Source organism: Phyllosticta citriasiana (genome assembly GCF_038021145.1).
Source record: "Phyllosticta citriasiana strain CBS 120426 chromosome Unknown IWZ02scaffold_7, whole genome shotgun sequence".
NCBI classification, from domain to species: Eukaryota; Fungi; Ascomycota; class Dothideomycetes; order Botryosphaeriales; family Phyllostictaceae; genus Phyllosticta; species Phyllosticta citriasiana.
Genome location: NW_027117284.1, coordinates 1,947,285 through 1,967,677, shown reverse-complemented (window position 1 = coordinate 1,967,677; position 20,393 = coordinate 1,947,285). Strand labels below are relative to the sequence as shown.

General features: G+C 56.9%; 7 protein-coding genes across 7 annotated transcripts; 5 read left to right on the top strand and 2 right to left on the bottom strand.

Annotated features, from left to right (window-relative positions):
• Positions 1-84: 84 nt before the first annotated feature.
• IWZ02DRAFT_285629 (5'-nucleotidase) lies at positions 85-2,682 on the bottom strand. The gene is made up of 3 exons (XM_066763706.1): positions 2,028-2,682; positions 1,167-1,975; positions 85-1,111 (listed from the first exon to the last, which is right to left on the bottom strand). The coding sequence occupies exons 1-3, from the start codon at positions 2,346-2,348 to the stop codon at positions 151-153; spliced, it is 2,091 nt and encodes a 696-aa protein (XP_066622680.1). The 5' UTR covers positions 2,349-2,682; the 3' UTR covers positions 85-150.
• A 1-nt stretch (position 2,683) lies between these two features.
• Positions 2,684-5,440, bottom strand: IWZ02DRAFT_285997 (uncharacterized protein). Its single transcript, XM_066763708.1, has 2 exons — positions 4,917-5,440; positions 2,684-4,851 (listed from the first exon to the last, which is right to left on the bottom strand). Exons 1-2 carry the CDS (start codon positions 4,949-4,951, stop codon positions 2,892-2,894), a joined length of 1,995 nt encoding a protein of 664 aa, XP_066622679.1. The 5' UTR covers positions 4,952-5,440; the 3' UTR covers positions 2,684-2,891.
• Positions 5,441-6,430: 990 nt separating this feature from the next.
• IWZ02DRAFT_354495 (uncharacterized protein) lies at positions 6,431-7,036 on the top strand (the record flags this gene model as incomplete). The annotated part of the gene is made up of 2 exons (XM_066764276.1): positions 6,431-6,567; positions 6,616-7,036. Coding segments are annotated over 2 exons (558 nt in total), but the record flags the coding sequence as incomplete, so codon positions are not given.
• A 2,135-nt stretch (positions 7,037-9,171) lies between these two features.
• Positions 9,172-10,237, top strand: IWZ02DRAFT_470019 (class II aldolase/adducin N-terminal; the record flags this gene model as incomplete). The annotated part of the gene is made up of 3 exons (XM_066768767.1): positions 9,172-9,231; positions 9,327-9,467; positions 9,539-10,237. The coding sequence occupies 3 exons, from the start codon at positions 9,172-9,174 to the stop codon at positions 10,235-10,237; spliced, it is 900 nt and encodes a 299-aa protein (XP_066622677.1).
• Positions 10,238-11,474: 1,237 nt separating this feature from the next.
• On the top strand, positions 11,475-13,625 carry IWZ02DRAFT_349276 (uncharacterized protein; the record flags this gene model as incomplete). The annotated part of the gene is made up of 5 exons (XM_066764238.1): positions 11,475-11,602; positions 11,652-11,766; positions 11,819-12,539; positions 12,587-12,926; positions 12,974-13,625. Coding segments are annotated over 5 exons (1,956 nt in total), but the record flags the coding sequence as incomplete, so codon positions are not given.
• A 769-nt stretch (positions 13,626-14,394) lies between these two features.
• Positions 14,395-16,169, top strand: IWZ02DRAFT_285612 (peptidase C13 family-domain-containing protein). The gene is made up of 3 exons (XM_066763705.1): positions 14,395-14,608; positions 14,692-15,316; positions 15,376-16,169. The coding sequence occupies exons 2-3, from the start codon at positions 14,793-14,795 to the stop codon at positions 16,028-16,030; spliced, it is 1,179 nt and encodes a 392-aa protein (XP_066622675.1). The 5' UTR covers positions 14,395-14,608; positions 14,692-14,792; the 3' UTR covers positions 16,031-16,169.
• Positions 16,170-17,276: 1,107 nt separating this feature from the next.
• On the top strand, positions 17,277-19,634 carry IWZ02DRAFT_377776 (uncharacterized protein; the record flags this gene model as incomplete). Its single annotated transcript, XM_066764965.1, has 4 exons — positions 17,277-17,556; positions 18,010-18,444; positions 18,538-19,142; positions 19,197-19,634. The coding sequence occupies 4 exons, from the start codon at positions 17,277-17,279 to the stop codon at positions 19,632-19,634; spliced, it is 1,758 nt and encodes a 585-aa protein (XP_066622674.1).
• Positions 19,635-20,393: the final 759 nt, after the last annotated feature.

Here is a 20,393-nt window from a genome sequence, read left to right as displayed (position 1 = left end):
TGTCTTTGGTATCCATAGGCAAAGCAAGACAAGGCACGGCACGGCACCCACACACACCACACCACAGCAAATCAAAGCGCGCCAAACGCAACAAGCCAGACCCGTCAGGTTTTTATCCAACACCCACCAATTCCAATCCTCACCTCCACCTTACTCACCCTCAACCATCCTGATCCTCCCCTCCAACCGCGGCGCAATAGCCTTGGTCCAATTCACCGTGAACTCGCCCTCGCGCAAATCGTCACACAGCTTCGGGTGCCCGGGCAGCCCCGTCAGCCGCCACCACTTGCGCATGACGCGCCGCATGATGGAGAGCTCGCGCTCGCGCTGCTGGACGGCGGCGGCTTCGTGCTCGGCTTTGGCGCTGTTGGTGCGCGGGCGGCGATGTTGATGGGGGAGAGAGGGAGAGGGAGAGGTAGTGGGGTGGCCGTTGGTGTTGGCAGCAACCTCGACGTCCGTGTCTTCTTCGTCGTCGTCTTCCGTGCCTGTCTCGTCCGTCTCGCTCTCGGCCAGGGGCGTCTCGGCGCCCTCGGGGCGCGTGCCGAGCGGCGTGCGTCTGCCATCGGCATCGTCACCCGAGCCCTTCTTCTTGACGCCACCGTTGGCGCCAGCAAGCAGGCGCTCGACGGCCTTGGCGCTGGGCCGCTGCGGCTCGAGGTGCGGATGGTGGTTGGAGATGCGCTGCTGGACGCCCGACCAATGCCGCCCCATGGACGGGCCCCACTGCTTCCACCGCCCCAGCACCTTGAGCGACATGAAGTACTGGCGCAGCATCATCGAGATGAGGATGCCGTTTTCCTCGCTGACGATTTCTTTGGCGCGTCCGCCCTCGGCTTCGATCAGCAGGTCGTCGTAACCGTCTTTGCCGCGTGCCATGTATCCCCGCGTTACGAGTGTATACTCGCGCTCTGGGTCCAGCGGCGCGTGTGCAATTGAGATGGCCGACACGCGTGAACCAGCCGGCTTGGATGGGTTGAATGTGAATTCGATGTTGGAGACTTGCGGGAAGCGGCCTTCGAGGGCTGGGTATTTGGAGACGGAGTTTTCCAGGGCGCCTGCTATGGCGGAGCCGGTCACCTTGATTACGACGACGGGGTCTTCAAAGGGGAAGCTGACATGTGTTAGCTGGAGCACAATGAAGCCTATAGAGAGAGGAGGATGCCTACCAGTTCATGATATCCTTCAGCCGTAAAACACCTGGGGCGTAGATTTGGTCTCCTCGAATCGTCCCCGCAGCCATGATGGCGCAGTCACCAGAATATGTATAGCGCATCAGATCACAGACAAAGTTTCCAATGTTTGACTCTTGCGTGCGGACTGTGGTGAAACGCGCATCCAGCGGCGCCGCAGTGTACCCAATCGGCTTGTCCAACTTGGCCTTGAGCTTCACCGTCAGACCCTCGACGACCTTGATGGTGGGCTTGTCCTCGGCAATCGACGAGACAACGTCGCGCCGCACAATGTTAAAGTCCCACTTGCCGCTGCCGTCCGTCTTGCGCCATGCCTCGAGGTAACTGAGCTGCTTGAAGTCGCTGCCGGAGCGCAGCACATGGGTGCCGTCAATCAGCGAGTGCGAATAGTAATGGTCGTGGCCGCCGAGGATTATGTCAATCAGCCCCCCGGTCTGCTTGGCCAGTTTGTTGTCGTTGGGTTCCCGCTGGTGCGTGACGGCGACGATGATCTCGCAGCCTTGCTCCCGCAGCCCCGGCACAAGCTCCTTTGCAGTCTGCGTGGCCGATTTGTAAATCAGGTTCGGCGGAAGCGAGTTGATGGTGTCCAGCCACTCCTTCTCTCCGAGGCCAATGACGCCGATCTTTATTCCGTTTGAGCTCGTGAGGATGGCAGTCTTTGGGGCGTTGGCAAGCGATTCGCCTTCTCCTAGGTCCGGGTCGAGCACGTTTGCGAGCAGCCAGGGGAACTTGCACTGGCCTGTGAGGTGGCGGTACTGGCGGATGCCAAAGTCGAGGTCGTGGTTCTGCGAAGGTGTCAGCACCGCCAAAGTGCAAAAAGATTTGCTAGACTTGTACCCCAATGCATGCAATGTCGGTACCTATCCCATTGAGAATTGGGACCATGTGCGAGCCCTTTGTGACGGAGCTCTCCAAGCTGGGGTTGAAAGCATCGCCCGAGAAGAAGGTGATCAGGTCCGGTTGGCCTTTGAACTTGGCATCATCCCGGTAGTGGTTCATGAGCGACTGGAACCTGGCAATGCCTCCAACGGGCTCGGCCGACGAGGGCTCGACGTGGTACACGTCGTTGTAGTGCACAAAGCGCAGATCCGGAGGAGCATCGTGGGCGCCGCTGGAGTAGGTAATGACATCTTCGGCGGTGGGGTTTTCAACGGACATTTTTCAAGAGCAAAAGAGGATTTGGGAGGAAGCTAGGGGAGAAGTAGAGAGATGCAGGGGTAGGAGATGGACTGTTGTCTGACCAGCACAGAGCCAGGCCAGGATACGGACACGGGCGGCCTTGGCTGGGGCAGCTGAGGCCACAGCGGTGGAGCGAATGGAGCGGCCATGATTGGGCGAGAGCTGCAGAGGTGGCTGAGCATCAAGGGGAGCTTGGGGACGCAAAGGGCTGAGGAGGACACTGGCAGATGGTTTTGGCCCTTTCATGTTGGGTCCGGTCTGCGTGCAGAGTCTGGCCGTTGGGTGGTCGACGGCGGTGACGTTTGCCCCTGGCTGTTCCTTGTCCAACGGCGTCGCTGGGATTTTCGCCAATCGCGTGTCAGCCACGCTCCGACCACACGTTGTTTGAATCAAGTTCCTTTCTACATCTCTTTCTCTTATAAACACACACACCACGAATGCTCAAATACAGGTCAACTGCCCCAACGCCGGCGCTCTATTCATGCAGTCATGCAACTCAATGGAAATATCAAAAGAACCAATCTACCCCTCCCTTTGGTCAATCGTCCAGCGCCGCTTAGGCCCCGGGACGCGCTCATTGCGAGCACCCGTCGGGAGACTACCCCAGAGGCCGTGCTGCGACATGGAGCGACCAATCTTGGGCGGCAGTTCCTTGACATCATCTACTGCTTCGGCCATTTCATTAGATTCTTTCTCCTCCACCTTTTCTTGCTCTTTGATCTTGTCGTTCTCTTTGGTCTTTCTATCTTGGTCATTCAGCGAATAGTCCGTGTTGGGCGTGTTTGTGCCCGTCGATGCCGAGTCGTCTTGTTTGATGCGTTTGCTCCAAAGACCACTCGAAGGTGCAAACGTTGGACTTTCGGGCGTGCTACGACCAGGGCTCGGGGTGTAGCTTCTCGTCAGATTATGGATGGTTGAGTTGCGGCGGATGCTTCCAAGAGAGGAGCTGGTCCTTCGAGCCGGCTCTCCAACGCCATCGCCACCAACGGCATTGACCGAGTAGCGTCTGTCTCCAAATTGAGACATGGCTTGTGGAGCGGGCATTGGTCCTAATCTGGCTGGATCTGCTCCCATGCGCAGGTGCTCGGCAGAGGCAACAAGCACCATGTCATACTCATCCGACAACCGCGCCTGGCCGCCTGAGATTTGCCGCCCCAGAGGCGGAAAGTTTTGAGTGGTCGGCGACATTGAATCGCCCTGCTCTGGCGCATCCTTTCGCACAGCCATTGTGAGAGATGCCATGCCAACATCCAGAAGAACGGGCTGGTTAGTAAGAGCGCCAATCAAAGCATTACATCCAGCGCCATGAGTGACCAAAACCAGAACTAGTTCTTCGTCCTCTTCTTCTTCATGCTCGTCGTGAGTCTCGACCACCGCATCTTCCGGGTGTCCAGCGGCGCCGTGTGTCTTGTACCATTCCACCATCTTGGTCAGGCCACGGCGGAACCGCTTGTGCATGGAGCTCCACTCTTCGGGTAATTCACCACCATCACCCCATTCCTGCGGCTCCCGCATACTGTCCCACTGATAATCAATGTCGACGCAGGCATCCCGGGCATGTGCGACATATCCTCGAGGGATCGGCTCGGCAGGGGAGATGGCGTACGAAGGAATTGGGGCACTGTATGTACCCTTGTCCAATTTGCTGGGAGCTGGAATCGGCGCTGCGCGCTTGCGGCTCGTGTGGCTGGAAGCGCTGTCTTGACTGCCAGCACGGTCACGGAGCGGGAGAGCTTGAGCGAGGCTGCCCAGTGCCGAGAGTGATCCTCCACGTCCATGATTTGATGCCTCTGAGCCCCAGCCGCCAGGAAAGTTTCCGCTCCGAGAATTGGGGCGAAAGTCCACAAAGTCGCTGCGCCGAAGAAGATCGGCCTTGGCTGACGCGACCATCATGTTCGAAGGAGGCGGGGGTGTAATTGACTCGTAGTAGTCGGGCGAAAGCCATTCTCCCAAGAACGCATCTATCCTCAACGTGGTTTTCTCGATTTCCTTTTTCAAGAGAGCCTTGCCGAGAACGTTGCGCGTCGGATTGTCCTCAGCCTCTGGTATCAATTTTGGGTCGGGAGAGTTGCGGCCATTTGCCGTCGCCAGTGTAGCGCGCCTCCGATGCGGGGAGTTGCTCCGAGAGAGATTGGGACTCGGGGCATTTGAGGAGCCTTTTTGGAACTGAGCAATGCCGGAGCAAATGGCCACCGAAGTCTGAACGCAGCGGATGAAAGGCGAGCTGTGAACCACGACCTTGTGCTTGCGAGGCTTCTTCTTGCTGCTAGGACCAGATTCGGCAATATTTCTATCCAGACTGTGTGATCGGCTGTGGCCTCCATATTCCTCGTCGGCTTCTTGCCGCGCATCGAGAATGCTGGCTATGCGGGTTCCTAAAGCTCGCGATTGTGACCATCCACCATATGTCAGAGGCGGGTCGTAAGGTGTCGGAGATGTGAGGTGCCAGGTCTTGTCGGCGGCGTCGAGGCGCGCGCCGTGTCTACAGCGTGGCGGATCAACGGTTAGACATGTTGAGCGCGCCGAGACGACTGGTGCAAGACATACCTAGCAATGATGATGACGGCGGGAGAACGAGGCATGGTCAAGTTCCGGGATGAAGATGGACGATGGGACAAGGGACTACTCGACGTCTTGCTGGCGGGTATTTGCAGAGAGCATCCAAGATTCAACAGCTAAGAGGTTGAAATCTTGGCGCAGGGGCAAATTCAAGAGCTCCGGCGTTTCGGAAATACGGCGGAGGTGCCGATGGACAGGTGGGTGGGTGGGTAGGTAGGTAGGTAGCGATGGACTGGAAAAGATTACCTGGTAGTCAGACTGCACAAGGAGTGAGTGATGCGAGGGGGGAGTTGTTAGAGATCACCGGCAAAAGGTAGAGAAGTGGCCGAGTCGAAGGTTTAGTTTTGGCTACCGGTACCTACGACATTTTTCAATTGCGCTAACCTTGACCGTGACGCAATCTGTCCCTCGGCTTTCAAGGGTCCACAACGGTCGCTCGAGTCCTCTCCCTAAGACTTTCCTGCCTCTCAACATCAATTAATCCTCCTCCTCGACGGGCCGCCCTCTCTCGCGATCCGGTCCATTCGCCGCCGACGGGAGAGTGGGACGTCCGAGACCGACATGCATGCTTCCATTCCCGCGTCATCTACCTTGCTGTACTTCTCCACCCATAGCACCAGGCCGGCCCGTTCCTTGTCCCCAGCTCCTAGTCTCCACTATGAGACCCTCTTTGTTCACTGTGGGTCCGTCGCTGTTTGCATCGATCTGATGTCGAGATAAAATTGTCTCTGGATGCTGCTATGGGAATACCGTATCTAGATATTCTTGTCCATGTTGGATGCGTTGGTGGTACGTGCAACCATCTCAAAATAGTCGCCCGAGTTGACCGAGCAATGGGAAAAACCTCTCACGCCACGCCGTCATCAGAGCAGCTGTTGTTTCTGCTTGCTGTTTGCGCCTCAATTTGGCGTACGCACTACGCGCTAGGTAGCCCGACCACAACGTCTGGTGACTGCAGCTCCATTGTCCAAACACACAAGCCCCGCTTTGTCTTGACCTGGTTAATCCGTCGTCGCCCTGTAGATCAGCCAAACACTGTTTGATGGTGTTTCTGGAACTTGTCCGACACCGATGATTCGTTCGGAGCATTTGAATGGTCGAATACCATTGATTTTGGGCAAAGGAGTTGGCTGAAAAAGGAACAAATTTGCAAGGCGTCGAACAGGAAGAACGTGCGGGCGAACTGTAAGGCCACACAACATGTGACCCGCCTGAGCCTGGTACGCACCGACATTTGACATCGACTTCTCCCACCTCGTTGCTCCATGAGGCTGACCAACATCTGCCGTCCACGCCTGACGTGCATGCTCCTCGTCGACTGAGAGAGCCGTTTGCTGCTTATCCCGCAATCTCGACAATGACCGGCCATCGCCTGCTCAACTCGCCTGTCGCCAACCCCAACATCAGCCCGCCACGTAGGCGCTGGCCTACTGTTACTTGAGCCCCTCTTCGTCTTCCCTGCCTGTTCCCCTTCCACCATGCTCTCCTATGTTATGGATCCCGAGTCGGCGCCAAATTGCTGCATTTGCAACAAGCCAGCCGTGCGCGGTCAAGAATGCTCCTGCGAGGCCGAGCGCCTTGAGCTGGCGGTGCGCCAGGCAGAGCAGAGGTCCATGGAAAAGCGCTTGGAAGAAATACGGTATTTTTTATCTCTTCAATTTTCACTGCGAGCTAACGAGTAGCGCAGAGACTGGGTCGTCAACCACTCGCGCACGCACATTCTCCAAGCGTTTGAACGGCTCAGCTCGCGTCGCAAGACGGCGCACAACGCCTACCTCTCGTCGCTGCCCTTCTATTCCATCTACGTGCAATACCACGGGTCGCCGCCGCTGCACCCGACGGCACTCAACACGCTGCGCGCGCAAATCGCCGAGGCAAACGCAGAGCTCAAGCGCGGCATCGACAACGACTGGCGGCTCTCGGTGCTGCGCTACCCCGAGGTGCTCGACTACTTTTACGGCCTCGTCGAGCTGGGCCTCCCGCCGGACCGCGACTCGAGGGTCGCCCGGCCCCCGTTCGCCGTCGCCGGCTACGCTGACCAAGGCTTCGAGGGCGGCAGGCTCGGCAAGGCCCCGAGCGTCAAGAAGAATCACCGCTCCGTCAGAGACCATACTCCTGCGCCGCCGCCGCCACCCCGTCCTGGTGGTATGCGCCGCAGAGAGCCGCCCAATTATCACGGCGCCGGTGCCGCTATCGCCATGCCGCGCAGACCTCCTGTTGCGCCGACGCCTCCTGGTGGAGCGCGCGGCCCCTATGCGCTTCCATACGACGAACGGCAATACTATCGCTGAGGATCTTGATCGAAGAGGAGTGAGATGTGCTCAGGACGGTTGGCGCATCAAGACGTAGATTCGGCTTGCACTATGGCGGAGGTACCAGACGAACAAGCGCGCCGGCTTCACGACTGACGATGGTCGAGTCGACATGACGAACGAAAGACCGAACGATTCATGACTTGCATGGTGGCGCTCTCATTTTTCTTCCATTTCTACACACATAACTCAAGCCTCGATTCTTCAATCTGATGGACTGATGCGTCGAGACATGAACCACCTACTATTGCAGACACGAGCCAGATTCCTGATCAATCATTTTCTTCATTCAGGCTCCACGTCAGAAGATTTGCCCCCCTTGCCTGCTAATGTCAAGGTTAACGACGCGAGAAGAGGAGAAGACGGAGGACTAGCTATCCCGACATCGGCGAATAGGTAGTAGTCAATCAAGAAAGAAAGCATCTTGATTACTTTTATAGAAAATGCGAAAGCAACTCTCTACGCCACGGGCAATCTGCTTACGCTACTAAGCCTTTAAACCAACCCTCCTCGCACTCAACTAGCTAGCCCCATCCAATTCAATCCAATCCAAGCCAGATGCATCCTCCTCGCTCCTCAGCATCGTCCTCCTCAACACAGACAGATCAGCAACCTACCTTCCTACACGCCCCACGCCGCCGCGGTAACCAATCCAATCTTCACCACGGCACGACGTCCGTCGTCCCGTCCCGGGAACCGGGATCCATCCATGCCTTGTCAAAATTGCTAAAGGGATCCTAGGCGTGAGGTGCCGGCGACGCCGAACCCTGTCTTTATTACAGTACGAAGGAAGCTGAGTACGATTATTTCTGGCCGACACCGACGGAGTGTATGGTAAGAATGAAAGAGAGAAGGTGAGGGGCGGGCGGGTTTTCTGGTATATTTTTGTGTTGATGGACTGACTGACCCGTAGTACCTCACGCACCTACCGTACCTAGTCAAACAAACCGAACCACCCGCTCCCACAATTTGTGCCCTGTCTGAAAGCGAGGCGGAGAAACTTCACAAATGCACATAGACATGTCGATCAATCAATCAATCAATCAACCTCTCATCCTCTATCTCAGCTTTGTCTGTAGGGCGTGCGTCACCATAGGAACCTTGGCTCTCAGTCACCTGTCTACTCTACCCATATTATCCTTCATCCTTCATCCCTACTGTACAGTGCACCGCACTCCCGCCCTCTCCCCGCCCCGCCGTTGGTCGTCTCTGTACCTCATCCGGATCTGTTTGGTGAGGCTTGCCCTGCCCTGTCATGCCCTGCCCCTCTTCCCGTCGGTTACCTACCTACCTACCTACCTACCGTATCCGCCCCGCGCCGCCAAGCTTCAGTCCAGGTCACTGGGCTGTCGCGGAACAAGCATTGAGAGGAACTCTCTGTTCAAGCTTCGTCTTGTCAACGACGGGGGCGCGCGAGCGGGCGGAACGGCTCTCTGCGAGATGAACAGTTTCTTTCGTGCCCGTTGAACCGATTATCTGGGTTGTTTGAGGAGAGAGTGGTCTTGATAGGTACCTAGGTTGACAGCTTAAAAGGTTGATAGGTGCCTAGGTAGCTACCTAGCTACCATGGCTACGAGTCGCCTGTACGTAGCCGTCGACCAATCGATACAGGCAGATATATAGATGCATGGCTGCTTGATAGCCGATTGCACCGCATGCCGTCCGTCTCCGCTTACCCACCTTTTCTTTTCGAGACAACGACACTCGAGCTATTGTTTAACACTCACCTTGACCTCTTTCTCACTTGCGCATCGTTAGCTCCATAGCTTCCAGCGCAGGCTCACTGCTCTCCACTCAGCCTTCCAGCCGTCGACGCAAAGAACCACACACACACATCATGGCGCCCCCGCCCCCACCCCCACCCTCGGCAGTGGTCGACGTCGTTGATGTCGACGCTAGCAACACGCACACAACGACTCTGCGCCCCAAGAATGCGCCGAAGAATGCGAGCAGCAGGGAAGACGCGCACAAAGATAAGGACAACGACGACGGTGTAAGCAGTGACGCCGCAGTGGCGCGTCCGTACGAGGGCCGTGCCGAAGAAGGAGAACAAAAGCCATCGTACCAGCAGCTCAACGAGCAGCAGGCTAAGGGCGTGCCACGGCCGCTGGTGTTCGAGGATAAGTATGTTGAGCGCGCGTACCTCAAGCAGCGGCTGGCAGCGGCGTTTCGCATATTTGGACGGCAGGGCTTCGACGAGGGGGTCGCGGGGCATATTACTGTCAGGGTGAGTACCAGAGGGACTATGTGGTCAGCAACGACGAATTAAGGATGTTGCGGCTTACGATGCCGACACAGGACCCCGTCGACCCCGAGACGTTCTGGGTGAACCCGTTTGGCGTCGCCTTCAGCCAAATCACGTCGTCGTCGCTGCTGCACATATCGGCGACGGGCAGCATCCTGGCGTCGCCGTCGCCGCACCAGCTGCTCAACACGGCGGCCTTTGCCATCCACGGCGCCATCCACCGCGCGCGGCCCGACGTCGTAGCCGCGGCGCACAGCCACAGCATCCACGGCCGCGCCCTCTGCGCGCTGCAGGTGCCGCTCGACATGCTGACGCAAGACTCGTGCGCCTTTTACAACGACCACGTCGTCTACTCCAACTTCGGCGGCGTCGTCATGGCGACCGAAGAGGGCAAGCACATCGCGGCGACGCTGGGCCAGAAGAAGTGCGCGCTGCTGGGAAACCATGGGCTTTTGACCGTGGGCGGCACCATTGAGGAGGCCGTGTGGTGGTTTATCGCCATGGAGAAGTGCGCGCGTGTTCAGCTGCTGGCGGATGCGGCGGCGGCTGGGAGGGGCATCCAGACGGTCAAGATTGGCGATGAGGAGGCGCGGTTGACGTGGTCGACCATTGGGTCGAGGATTGCTGGGTACTTCAGCGCGAAGCCGCTCTTTGATGTGATTGAGAAGGACGAGGCGCACGAATATATGGATGAAGGTAAGCCGTGGACAGGCAAGGCGGAAGGGTTGCAGGCGCCTGGTAGTCTTGTGTAACGGCTGCTCCGTCGTTGTCCAAGGGAAGCGTGTTTTGCTTTGTCAAACCCGGCACTGGACAGGTTTTGCCGTGGATGCGTCTTTCACATGCATGGTGAGCTTACTTCTGGACTGTGGGTTCATTGCCTGCAAAGCCAGAATAGGCAGGTACTTCCGCTGTTGCATCAAACATGATCCAGCTCTTTTGTTTAGTAGAGAGTTCTCACCGGTCTCATGCCCCATGGAGTTTTGTGGGTTGATGATGCTGTACGCTGTCGGCCGTGGGTCGAGAGCGGACATGGATTGGACCAATGGGTTGGTTAAGAGTAATGCTGATGGAGGTTCGGCGTGGACGAGGCGGCGCCGGTAGCGCAGGGGAAGACTACCTAACGCGGGGTGAGGGTGAGGGTGAGTATGGTGGCGTGGCCGACTTCGCAGGGCGACGGTGACTTTAAAGGCTGGCGGAGACGAGTCGGACGGGACAGGAGCGGTGAAGGGAGCGGCAGACGGGCCGATATCGGTGGGTTTCTCGCCTGCGCGCCTGCCATGTCGGACGCGCCCTACGCCTTCCCGATTGGGCACAATGACTGGCCGGCGCCCTCAACTCTCGTCTGTAGACCTGCCCACTGACATGACACTCACCTTCTCGTCTCAACCGGTCTTCTTTGACAACTGAGACTGACATCTCGCGCCCTTTGTCCACAATGGACCACCTGGACCCTGAGCTTGTGCTTCGCCAGCAGCAAATCCAGCAAATGGACAGCCTGTTCGACTTTGGCGAGGCTGCCATGCCTGACGCTCCCGCCCTCAATAATTCTGACAACCACGCCCACCACGCCCACGCCAACTCTCAATCTCAGCCCTCCCCATTCGGCACGTGTGTGCTTCACCCTCACGATGATGGGTAAGTCTTCAGCTTTCCAGTCAATTTCCACCTGCGCGCCTGAGCATCCCGGGGCCTTGTCAGGAACGCTGCTTTTCTTGCCCGTTTCATCACCACAAGACCAATCTTTACCATGATTGGCTGTAGCCTCAAGTCCCAGCTTCTGCACATCAGGAATTCCACAGCATCGTCAGCCCCCCAGGAAAAGTCGGCCCTGGAAAACCCGCGTTCCACGCCATTCCCGACCATCCTCGGGCTCGCCTGGCTCATGCCGGTTTGTTAACCTTTTCCAGTTGTTTGTGCGTGGGAACTGGTCTAGTCGATCTTGCCGATACTTCTCTGGCCACCCGGGAGCTTGCCACCGACGGCGATTTGAACAATGACTGGACCATCAACTTTTCCAACTCCATTCTTGGATACTCCAAGCCTGAGCAGCCATGCGATTATTGCCGCGTCCGACAGTTCGATTGCTTCATGACCTTCGAGGGTCAGACTGGGTGTGTGTTCCGAGGGAGAGGGAATCTTTTTATGACTGCGCTGAAACCCTCCTAGCTGCAGTCCTTGCAATGCCTTGTTCCGAACTTGTAGCTTCAACAAGCCGACACAGGAGCGTCGGCCTAGAAATGTCGTCGACACTCTACACGTCGTTGCCGAGGACAAGCAGCAGGTATGATTGCGTACTCAATGGACCACCGACCGGTTGCTTACCAAATCTTCAGGAGTTCGGGACTCTGACTGGAACCAAGGTCCTGACGGGCATCAAGACCCATGAGGACCGCGCCCAACGGAAGAGCGGAGTCAGATTCTCCAAGTCTGCCATCAGGGCCCTGACAGAGTGGATTGTCACCCACAGTGACCACCCTTATCCCACGGAGCAGGAAAAAGACGAGTTAAGACAAAAGACTGGCCTGTCCGAGACTCAGATGAACAACTGGTTTGCCAATGCACGGCGGAGAAAGAAGCACATGCCCAGGCGACTCGACACTGATAGACTCGGCCCCAGCAGCGCCATTGACATTCCCAACCTGCCCAACCAAAGCTGGAAAGATTTGAACCCGATGGAGCGATGGAAAATATCTCCACCTGAAAACGAACCGGCTCCACTGACTGCCATTGCGCAGGCCGTGAGGCAGCACACTCCACCTTTGGACAACAACTCTTCGACTCAAACCAGTCGTCATGGATCCAGTGCCAGCTCCGGGCCTCAATCTCGTCGGGCGCCTTCGTCTGCAAGCTTCGAAATCACTTCGGTCAACTCGGCCCTCTCCAGCCAAGACGACTCATTTGGCTCCATGTTCTCGTTTGACTCGGGCAACTCTCGTCAATCGTGGGGATCTTTTGGATCTTTCGGCCCCAACGGCATCCGAAAGGAGCGTCGCCGCCGTCGCCACCAAAATTTCAAATCCCAGAAACCTGGCGATGATGGACGTAGAGTGTTTCGTACGTCGAGCAACATATTTCAATTTGGTCGTGGCTGACTGGCGTAGAATGCACCTTTTGCACGGATTCCTTCAAGAGCAAATACGACTGGTCGAGACACGAGAAGAGTCTGCACTTGAGCCTGGAGAAATGGATTTGTGCCCCACTGGGACCCATCATCACCTGCACTGCGTCAGGTCAGCGCAGGTGCGTCTTTTGCGCAGAGATTGATCCGTCCAAAGAACATCTGGAGAACCACAACTGGACAGTCTGTGAGGAGAAGAGCCCGGAACAACGCACCTTTTACAGAAAGGACCACCTGCGTCAACACATGCGCCTCATGCATGACTGCAAGCTCAACGAGCTGATGGAGAGTTGGAAATCGGAGACGACCTACATTCGCTCTCGGTGAGAACTCCAACAAGGCAATTCTGACGTTGGCTGACGCGGAACAGGTGCGGATTCTGCCGGAAGACCTTTGACACCTGGCAAGACCGAGTTGATCATCTCGCCAAGGAATTCCGCAACGGAGCTCAGATGAAGGACTGGAAAGGATGTCGTGGATTTGACCCTCAAGTCGCCCTTCTTGTCACTAACGCCATGCCACCGTATCTGATTGGGAGCGAGTCCAAGACTCCAAACCCATTCAAAGCGTCCGAACCGGCCTCTCTGGCATGGCACTTCTCAGCTGTTCCAGATCCTGGGGCCAGCCGATACGAGACTGTGGCGAATGCAGGATTTTTCCAGCCCGACCAAGAGTACGCATGGGCTAGCATCTTGCAACAAGAGGGCATCGGACCGACGACAAGCCTGCCATCCAACAACCTGCCACCGGCCGGTTCCATGAGCGCCACCGCGTGGGAAATCCTCACCGTTCGCCTTGGGAGGTATACCAAGGTGCAAATGTCTCGTGGCATTAAGCCGACCGACAACATGTTGCAACGGGAAGCCCGAAGGATCATTTACGATGAAGACGATGGCTGGGAGCAGACGGCGGCGGACAATCCGGAGTGGTTGGAGCTTTTCAAGAAGGCGCACGGCATTGTCAATGTCGGCAATAACTTTGACAGAGGTGACACTCTCGAGGACCTTGGAATGCTCGGGAACGTCCAACAGTACTTGATCGACAATCCTATCCAAGGATTTGCTCCTGCAACGCAACCAACGTCGACGCAGACGTCACCTACCAACGAATCCTCAGGCTTTCCTTCTACGACTGCACACAACTCGAGCTGTCCCGATGACATGATGCGCATGACCGACAACTACTGTGCAAAGATGATGCTCGGTGGGCCCAACATATCCTGGGGCGACACTTTTGCATTCGGCACATCGTTGGACGGGGGAGGCGATCTTTCCGGAGGAGGCCTGGATTTCCAGATGGACGGTTTGGACATTGGTGACCGCGAAGAGAATGGTCGACGCCAGACGTGGAATGGATTTCCAAACTACATGCCGAAGAACAACAGCATGCGTTGAAAACCGACTGGACGACCGTGGCCTTGGAAAATTTGCAAGCGATGTAATTTTGGCATGGTGGGGCAGTTGATTATTTCTCCTTCCTTTCATGTAAACACATTGTAGACAATGGACGGCATTGGTTTGAACTGGGGATGTCTCTCAGTATGCAGGAACTGAAGCTGGTGGTGGCTCAACGGTGATGTAATGGAGAGAGCGTCGCATCACACTCTCAAAATGGATGTTGTGGGATGGTGGGGATAATGGAAAATTGATATAATCACTTTTCGCTCCGCCACGCACGCTGCCTGGTGGCTCACTCACAGCTGATGCATGCATGGCATGGCCTGAGGTATTTGTGGATCATCTGATGTTCCCTGTCTGACATGTCCATAGGTAGGCGTGAGCGACCACATGGTGGTGAGCAAATTGGTTATAAATCGCTCATGTCATGATTTTAGCCCTGATGCTAGAGAGTTAAGGGGGAGCCACGGTGCGAGTCTAGCAGAGCTTTCCCTCTCACTCCATAGATCACTTTGTTATGAAAGTATCTAAGGGTGTGGACCTAAGCGGACTGAAATTTCCTCTTTAGGGAATTTATCGAAGCGCAGCGAGGAAGCGAAGGGCTGAAGGTCTGAAGTAATCGATGTTCCTCCGACATGTCACAGCGCGATCCCTGCTGACGAATTAACATTCCAAGCTCCGGGTGCTGCAGACGCGGGACCAGCCACGCTAAATCATCAAACCTCCTCAAGGTAGGTTGACATCTATTCAACAACCACACTTGCTGTCCTCTCGCAGCAGTGAACCGCCACAATGGTCAACCTCCTGCTATCGCCATGCCTTCTCGTCGCCCTCGTCTTACTCGCATCTGCCGAACACACATCCAACTGGGCCGTTTTGGTGTCGACATCGCGCTTCTGGTTCAACTACCGCCATCTTGCAAACGTGCTCTCGCTCTACCGGTCCGTCAAGCGCCTCGGGATCCCCGACTCGCAAATCATCCTAATGCTGCCCGACGATATGGCGTGCAACCCGCGCAATGCATTCCCGGGGACCGTTTACAACAACGCAGACCGGGCGCTCGATCTTTACGGCGACAACATTGAGGTGGACTACAGGGGCTATGAGGTCACGGTGGAGAACTTTATCCGCCTCATGACAGATCGCGTGGGCGAGGATATGCCGCGGAGCAAGCGGTTGTTGACAGACGAGAGAAGCAACATCTTGGTGTACATGACGGGCCATGGCGGAAACGAATTCCTCAAGTTCCAGGACGCCGAGGAAATCAGCGCGTTTGACCTTGCAGATGCGTTTGAGCAGATGTGGGAGAAGAAGCGGTTCGTCTTGCTTTCTACGCTCCCTGAGCTTCGGCAAAAGCTAACTTTGCTCCTCTCAGCTACCACGAGATGCTTTTCATGATCGACACCTGCCAAGCGAACACCATGTACAGCAAATTCTACAGCCCAAACATCATCGCCACGGGATCCTCCGAAATCGACCAATCGTCCTACTCGCACCACGCCGACAACGACGTTGGCGTTGCCGTCATCGACCGCTACACGTACTACAATCTCGAATTCCTCGAGACGCAGGTGCAGGACACGTCGTCCAAGCTGACCATGGGCGACCTGTTCGACTCGTACGACGAGGCCAAAATCCATAGCCACCCGGGCGTTCGGTACGACTTGTTCCCCGGCGGCGAGCAGGCGGCCAGGGAGAGACTGGTCATGGACTTTTTCGGCAACGTCCAGAACGTCGAGATGGAAGGCGTGGGGCGTAACGAGACCAAGCTGCAAGAAGAGCTGGAGTACCTCAGTCGGGTGATTGAAGAGGCGAAGAGGAGGGCTGCCAACGAGTCGGAGGCTCCAGCGCCTGCGTACACGGCTGCGGGTCTCAGCGAGGAGATCCGAGTGGAGCCGCAGCGGATCAAGAAGTTTGAGGGTCCTGCCCGTGTCAAGCAAGACGGCGGTTGGAGCAAGCAGGCCGTCGGCGTCTCGGCCTTGCTCGGCCTCGCTGGTGTATGGGCTGCGGCTTCGTGGTTCGAGTCGTAGAGGTGCAGCGATTGCTGGGTTGCGACCTCATTGTACGCTACTTGAGGCAGCAATATCACCTCGTTTGGCTGTTTCTCCGCCTGGATGTGTGGGAGTCTCCGAGAGCTGTACCATCAGACCGCTCATCTAGCCCTTCCGCTACGTCTGCACCCGCCCAGCACGTGCTTGTTGTGGCTCTTAACGGCTAGGTTTTCTGTACCCGAAATCTTCTCTCCTGCATTCAACATCAACTGTGCGAGGAAAGAGAAGTTACAAGGCTCCAGGACTATGGTCTTGATCACAGGGTGGGCAAAGGGCTGCTTGTCGCCGGGGGAATCTTCTTGCTGCGGCGGAGCTGGACGCAGCAGTCTTGCGGTCTACGAAGGCTGTGAGCACATCTAGGAGCGAGCTTGAAGCGCCACGACGTCGACGAAGCAACTAGAGCCGGCGCGTCTTGGCCTGTAGCCAAAGCAGTCTTCGAGAACATCCGGTTTGAAGCCGGACGTTCAAGAAAAAAAGAAAAAAAAAAAAAAAAAAAAAAAAAAACAGGAGTTGCAAAGCGGAGACTTGGAAGCGGCAGACTTGTCACATTTTCGGTCCGCCTGTTCTATCCATTCAAACGAGACTGCCAACGGCAGCGGTCTGCTCTATCATAGTCATGCGTATCCAGAATGCAGCGGCGACAGTGTTGAAGCACGACCTGACCTACCTAATGCTTTTGCAGCTAGTCGGAACTTCTCCGGGTAGCCTGTGGCCGACGCCGCCTGTTAGCCAACAGTCAACCCTGTCTTTTCCTTCTGGATGGCTTTCATGGAACTTGTTTGCCCTCGATTAGGTATGCGGCCATCAAGCACGCCGGGCGATGACGCACGCGCGATCTGACCACCACCATGCCCTGCCACACTCAGCTGAGTGGGTTAGTTACTTGCTGTTCCCCTCAATGCGGCATGTACGTCATTTTCTACGCAAGGCGCATGTCAACGTCCAGTCGATGCCATGCAGCCAGTCAGCCAGCTAGTGTCCTGCCATTCTCCATAATTCTATTCGCCTTTCCATCGACCCTTCCTCTGTCTACCTTTTCTACATACCATACTCGACCACGACTGTATCTCCACTTGCTATGCACCGTCGGAACATCAACCGCATGACCTAACCCTCTCCCAATTTCCTCGTCAAACACCTAAATCCCACTATCTTTCCTATCCTTCTTTTCCATCCTTGTTTTCGCAACCAAATCAGGTCAGCAAGAACGAACGAACGAACAAAAATGACAGCCGACATTCAAACCGTGCCCGCGCGCCACGGCATCGCGACCTTTGTGCCGCGCGACCACTCGCTCAAAGTCATCAACACGTACGGCACCCAGACGGTCGATCTGTGGGCGTTTGCGCTGCACAAGCCGCCGCAGGACGAGGAGCGCGAGGAGGAGCGCCGCGCGGCGGAAGAAGAGATTCGGAGCGCGCAGGATGAGGCTGCTGCTGCTACGGAGGAGAAGGAGAAGAAGGAGAAGAGTGAGAAGAGTAGGGATCGACGCGATTCCCTGGCGGGTGATAATGGAGAGGGAAATGGGGGAGGGAAGGGGAGGATTAGGGAGGTGGGAGAGGCTGTGAGCGAGAGGGAGTTGGAGAAGGATGCTGGCGAAAAGGCAACAGAGACAGAGGTGCCACAGACGAAGAAGAAGAGCCCCCAGAAGCAGCCTGCGCGCAGTTGGTCGGCCTACGCGTCGTACGTCCCCTCGTTGCGCCTGAAAGCAAAAAATCAAACCAACCCCACTTCCACCGCCGACGCGGGCAAAGACGACGAGACGACAGAACCGCAGAGAGAAATGGCGGCGCCGTCATCGTCGTACGCCTCGTATCTGCCGTCGCTCCGCCCGCGCGCAAAGGAGGCACCACGAGCTCCAGCCGCGGAGACTGCTGCCAGCGTGGACAAGAGCTATTTGAAGGAGGATGACAGATCGTTGCAGTCGATGTCGGAGTATGTTTCTGCGGAGGAGGGAGAGACTGAGGACCGGGAGGCCCAGGCCGTAAAGAAAGATGATGATGATGACTCGGGACAGGAGACGGAGAAGCAGTGCGCAACAGCAGCAACAGAAAGACAAGAAGAAGAAGAGAAGGGCACAACAGACAACAACGACACAATGAGCGCCTCAGTCATGTCGACCAAGAGCTGGGGCTCCTATCTGCCGTCGATTCGGCGCGGCAACATCAAGGGGCTGCATACTTCACCAACAGCGAAGAAGAAGGCAAACGCCAAAGGCAAAGGCTGGCTGTCATATATCCCGTCGGGCAAGTCGTTTTCGTCATACCTGCCCAGCAGCGGCAAAGAGGCCCTCTCTGCCTTTGCCGCCTCGCACCATCGCGACCCTACCAAGTCGTACGCTGAGCAGCTGTATGAGTTTTCCAAAACGCCGGTTGGCGCATTTAGTCTGTCTGGTGAGTGACCCTACCCTGTGCGTTGCTCACCCCAATATCAAGCATACAGAGACAGAGGTGGAGAAGAGTGCTGACGACGACGTGTTTGAACAGCGGCCGCCGGCTCTGGCACCGCCGGCTCGCTGTACGCAGCCTACAACGCATATGTCAAGCTGGCCGCGACGCGGCGCATCTCCGAGCCCATGGAGTACCTGTCGCTGCCGCACAGCGTCGCCGCATCGACGCATCTCTCGCCGCAGCCAGGCGACGCGCTCGTCACGAACCTGCGCAAGCCGTTACTTACCCTGCTCGCCGACACTTCGCCACTCCCCAATTCCACCACCAGCACCACCTCCTCTGCCAGCGATGACGGGACCGGGACCACCGTGCCCCTCCGCCACGGCACGCTCCTCCCGGCCTGCGACCCGCCACTCTACAAGCAGCTCGCGACGCTGGCCGGCCGCGCGCGCGGCGAGGAACACGGCTCTTGCGCCGAAAACCTCGTCCTAGCGCTGCAGTCGTTCAACGCGTCGGCGGGGCTCAAAGGCGCGCGCGCCGTCGGCGCCGACGTCACGATCAACTCGATGCCCACGCCCCTCTCCCTTTTCCTCAACTGCGGCGTCTGTGCTTCATCCGCGGGGCAGGAGAAGGACCTGGACCCGGGAGAAGGAGCGGCAGGGGAAGGAAGAGGAGCAGCAGACGGAGTGGCAGAAGTCCGCGTCGCGGCGCCGCGAACGTACGAGGGCGGCACCCTAGGGCGCCCGGGGATGAAGGGCGGGTGGGTGCTTTTCCGCGCCGAGAGAGACATCGTCGTCGTGCTGTCGGCTTGTCCGATGGACGTGGGAGACGTCAACGGCGGGCGCTGCATGGCGGCGAACTTTGTGGTTGAGGAGCCGGCGGCGACTGACGAGGAGGAAGGGGATGATGAGACGGAGCGATTGGAGAGGGCGCGAGCGTATGGTCGTGCGCTGGGCGCAAAGGTGCCGCGGGGGAGGAAGCCGAGTGCAGGTGGTGGTGGTGGTGATGTTGTGGTGGATGATGCTGTCAGGAAGTGCACCGAGACGACGTCGACGACGCCGGAGAAGAGCCCCCGGAGCGGGAGTCAGAGCCAGGCGTCGTCGGTTGCTGCTGAGGTCAGGAATAGGCCAAGGCCGGGCAGGAGGAAGCCGAAGAAATTGGAGAGACGGAGTGGTGGTGCCGAGGTCAAGTAAGTAGGCTTGGTTAGGTAGGTTGGGTCAGGTTGGGTTGGGTTGAGGAGTAGGTACCTAAGATGCATGATGTTTCCGCGGTGGGTGCGCTTGTTGACATTTGATGGACTACGGTAGTAGGTTGTATGTTTGCATATTTGATGAAGGGTTTGTACCTACTTGTGTACAGCGAATTGCTCATGTTTTGAATAGTTACAATTTCTACCCTGTCTAAAGATGTAACCATGTCATGCCTGTACGCGGGTACGCGTCGTTCCAGTCCATGCCGTCCGACAATTGCACAGTGACGTCACATTCAAACATACCTGTCTGGATGTTTCCTGTACCCCAGACCTCGGACCACTCTCATAGGTCAGGTCGGTCGCTGAGGTCATTAGCATTCTTCGAAATGCAACCTAAGGCCGTCGACGATGATCAACAACAGAAACCCATGGCGTCATCTGGTGCGTCCTCGAACAAGAAACAATTTTTGAATTTTTCAATCCCCAAACTTCCCCACTGACGTAGGTATGTATCCATGTCGGACTAGATACATGTACATAGAACGGTCGAGGTCCCTTGGACCCTTCTTTGGGCACGCACAGAAGCACTGGACTGGCTCGACTCAGGGCTTGGAAATATTGGTTTAGGTTCGCGTTGGGCGGCAGCCAGTAGTCGTCAGGTAGGTAGATAGCCAGGTGAGCTAAGGCAGTGCGTCGCTCGGACACGATTTGCAGGTGGTGCACACGGCCCTCCCTCCCCCGCATGGCATGGCGAAACAGG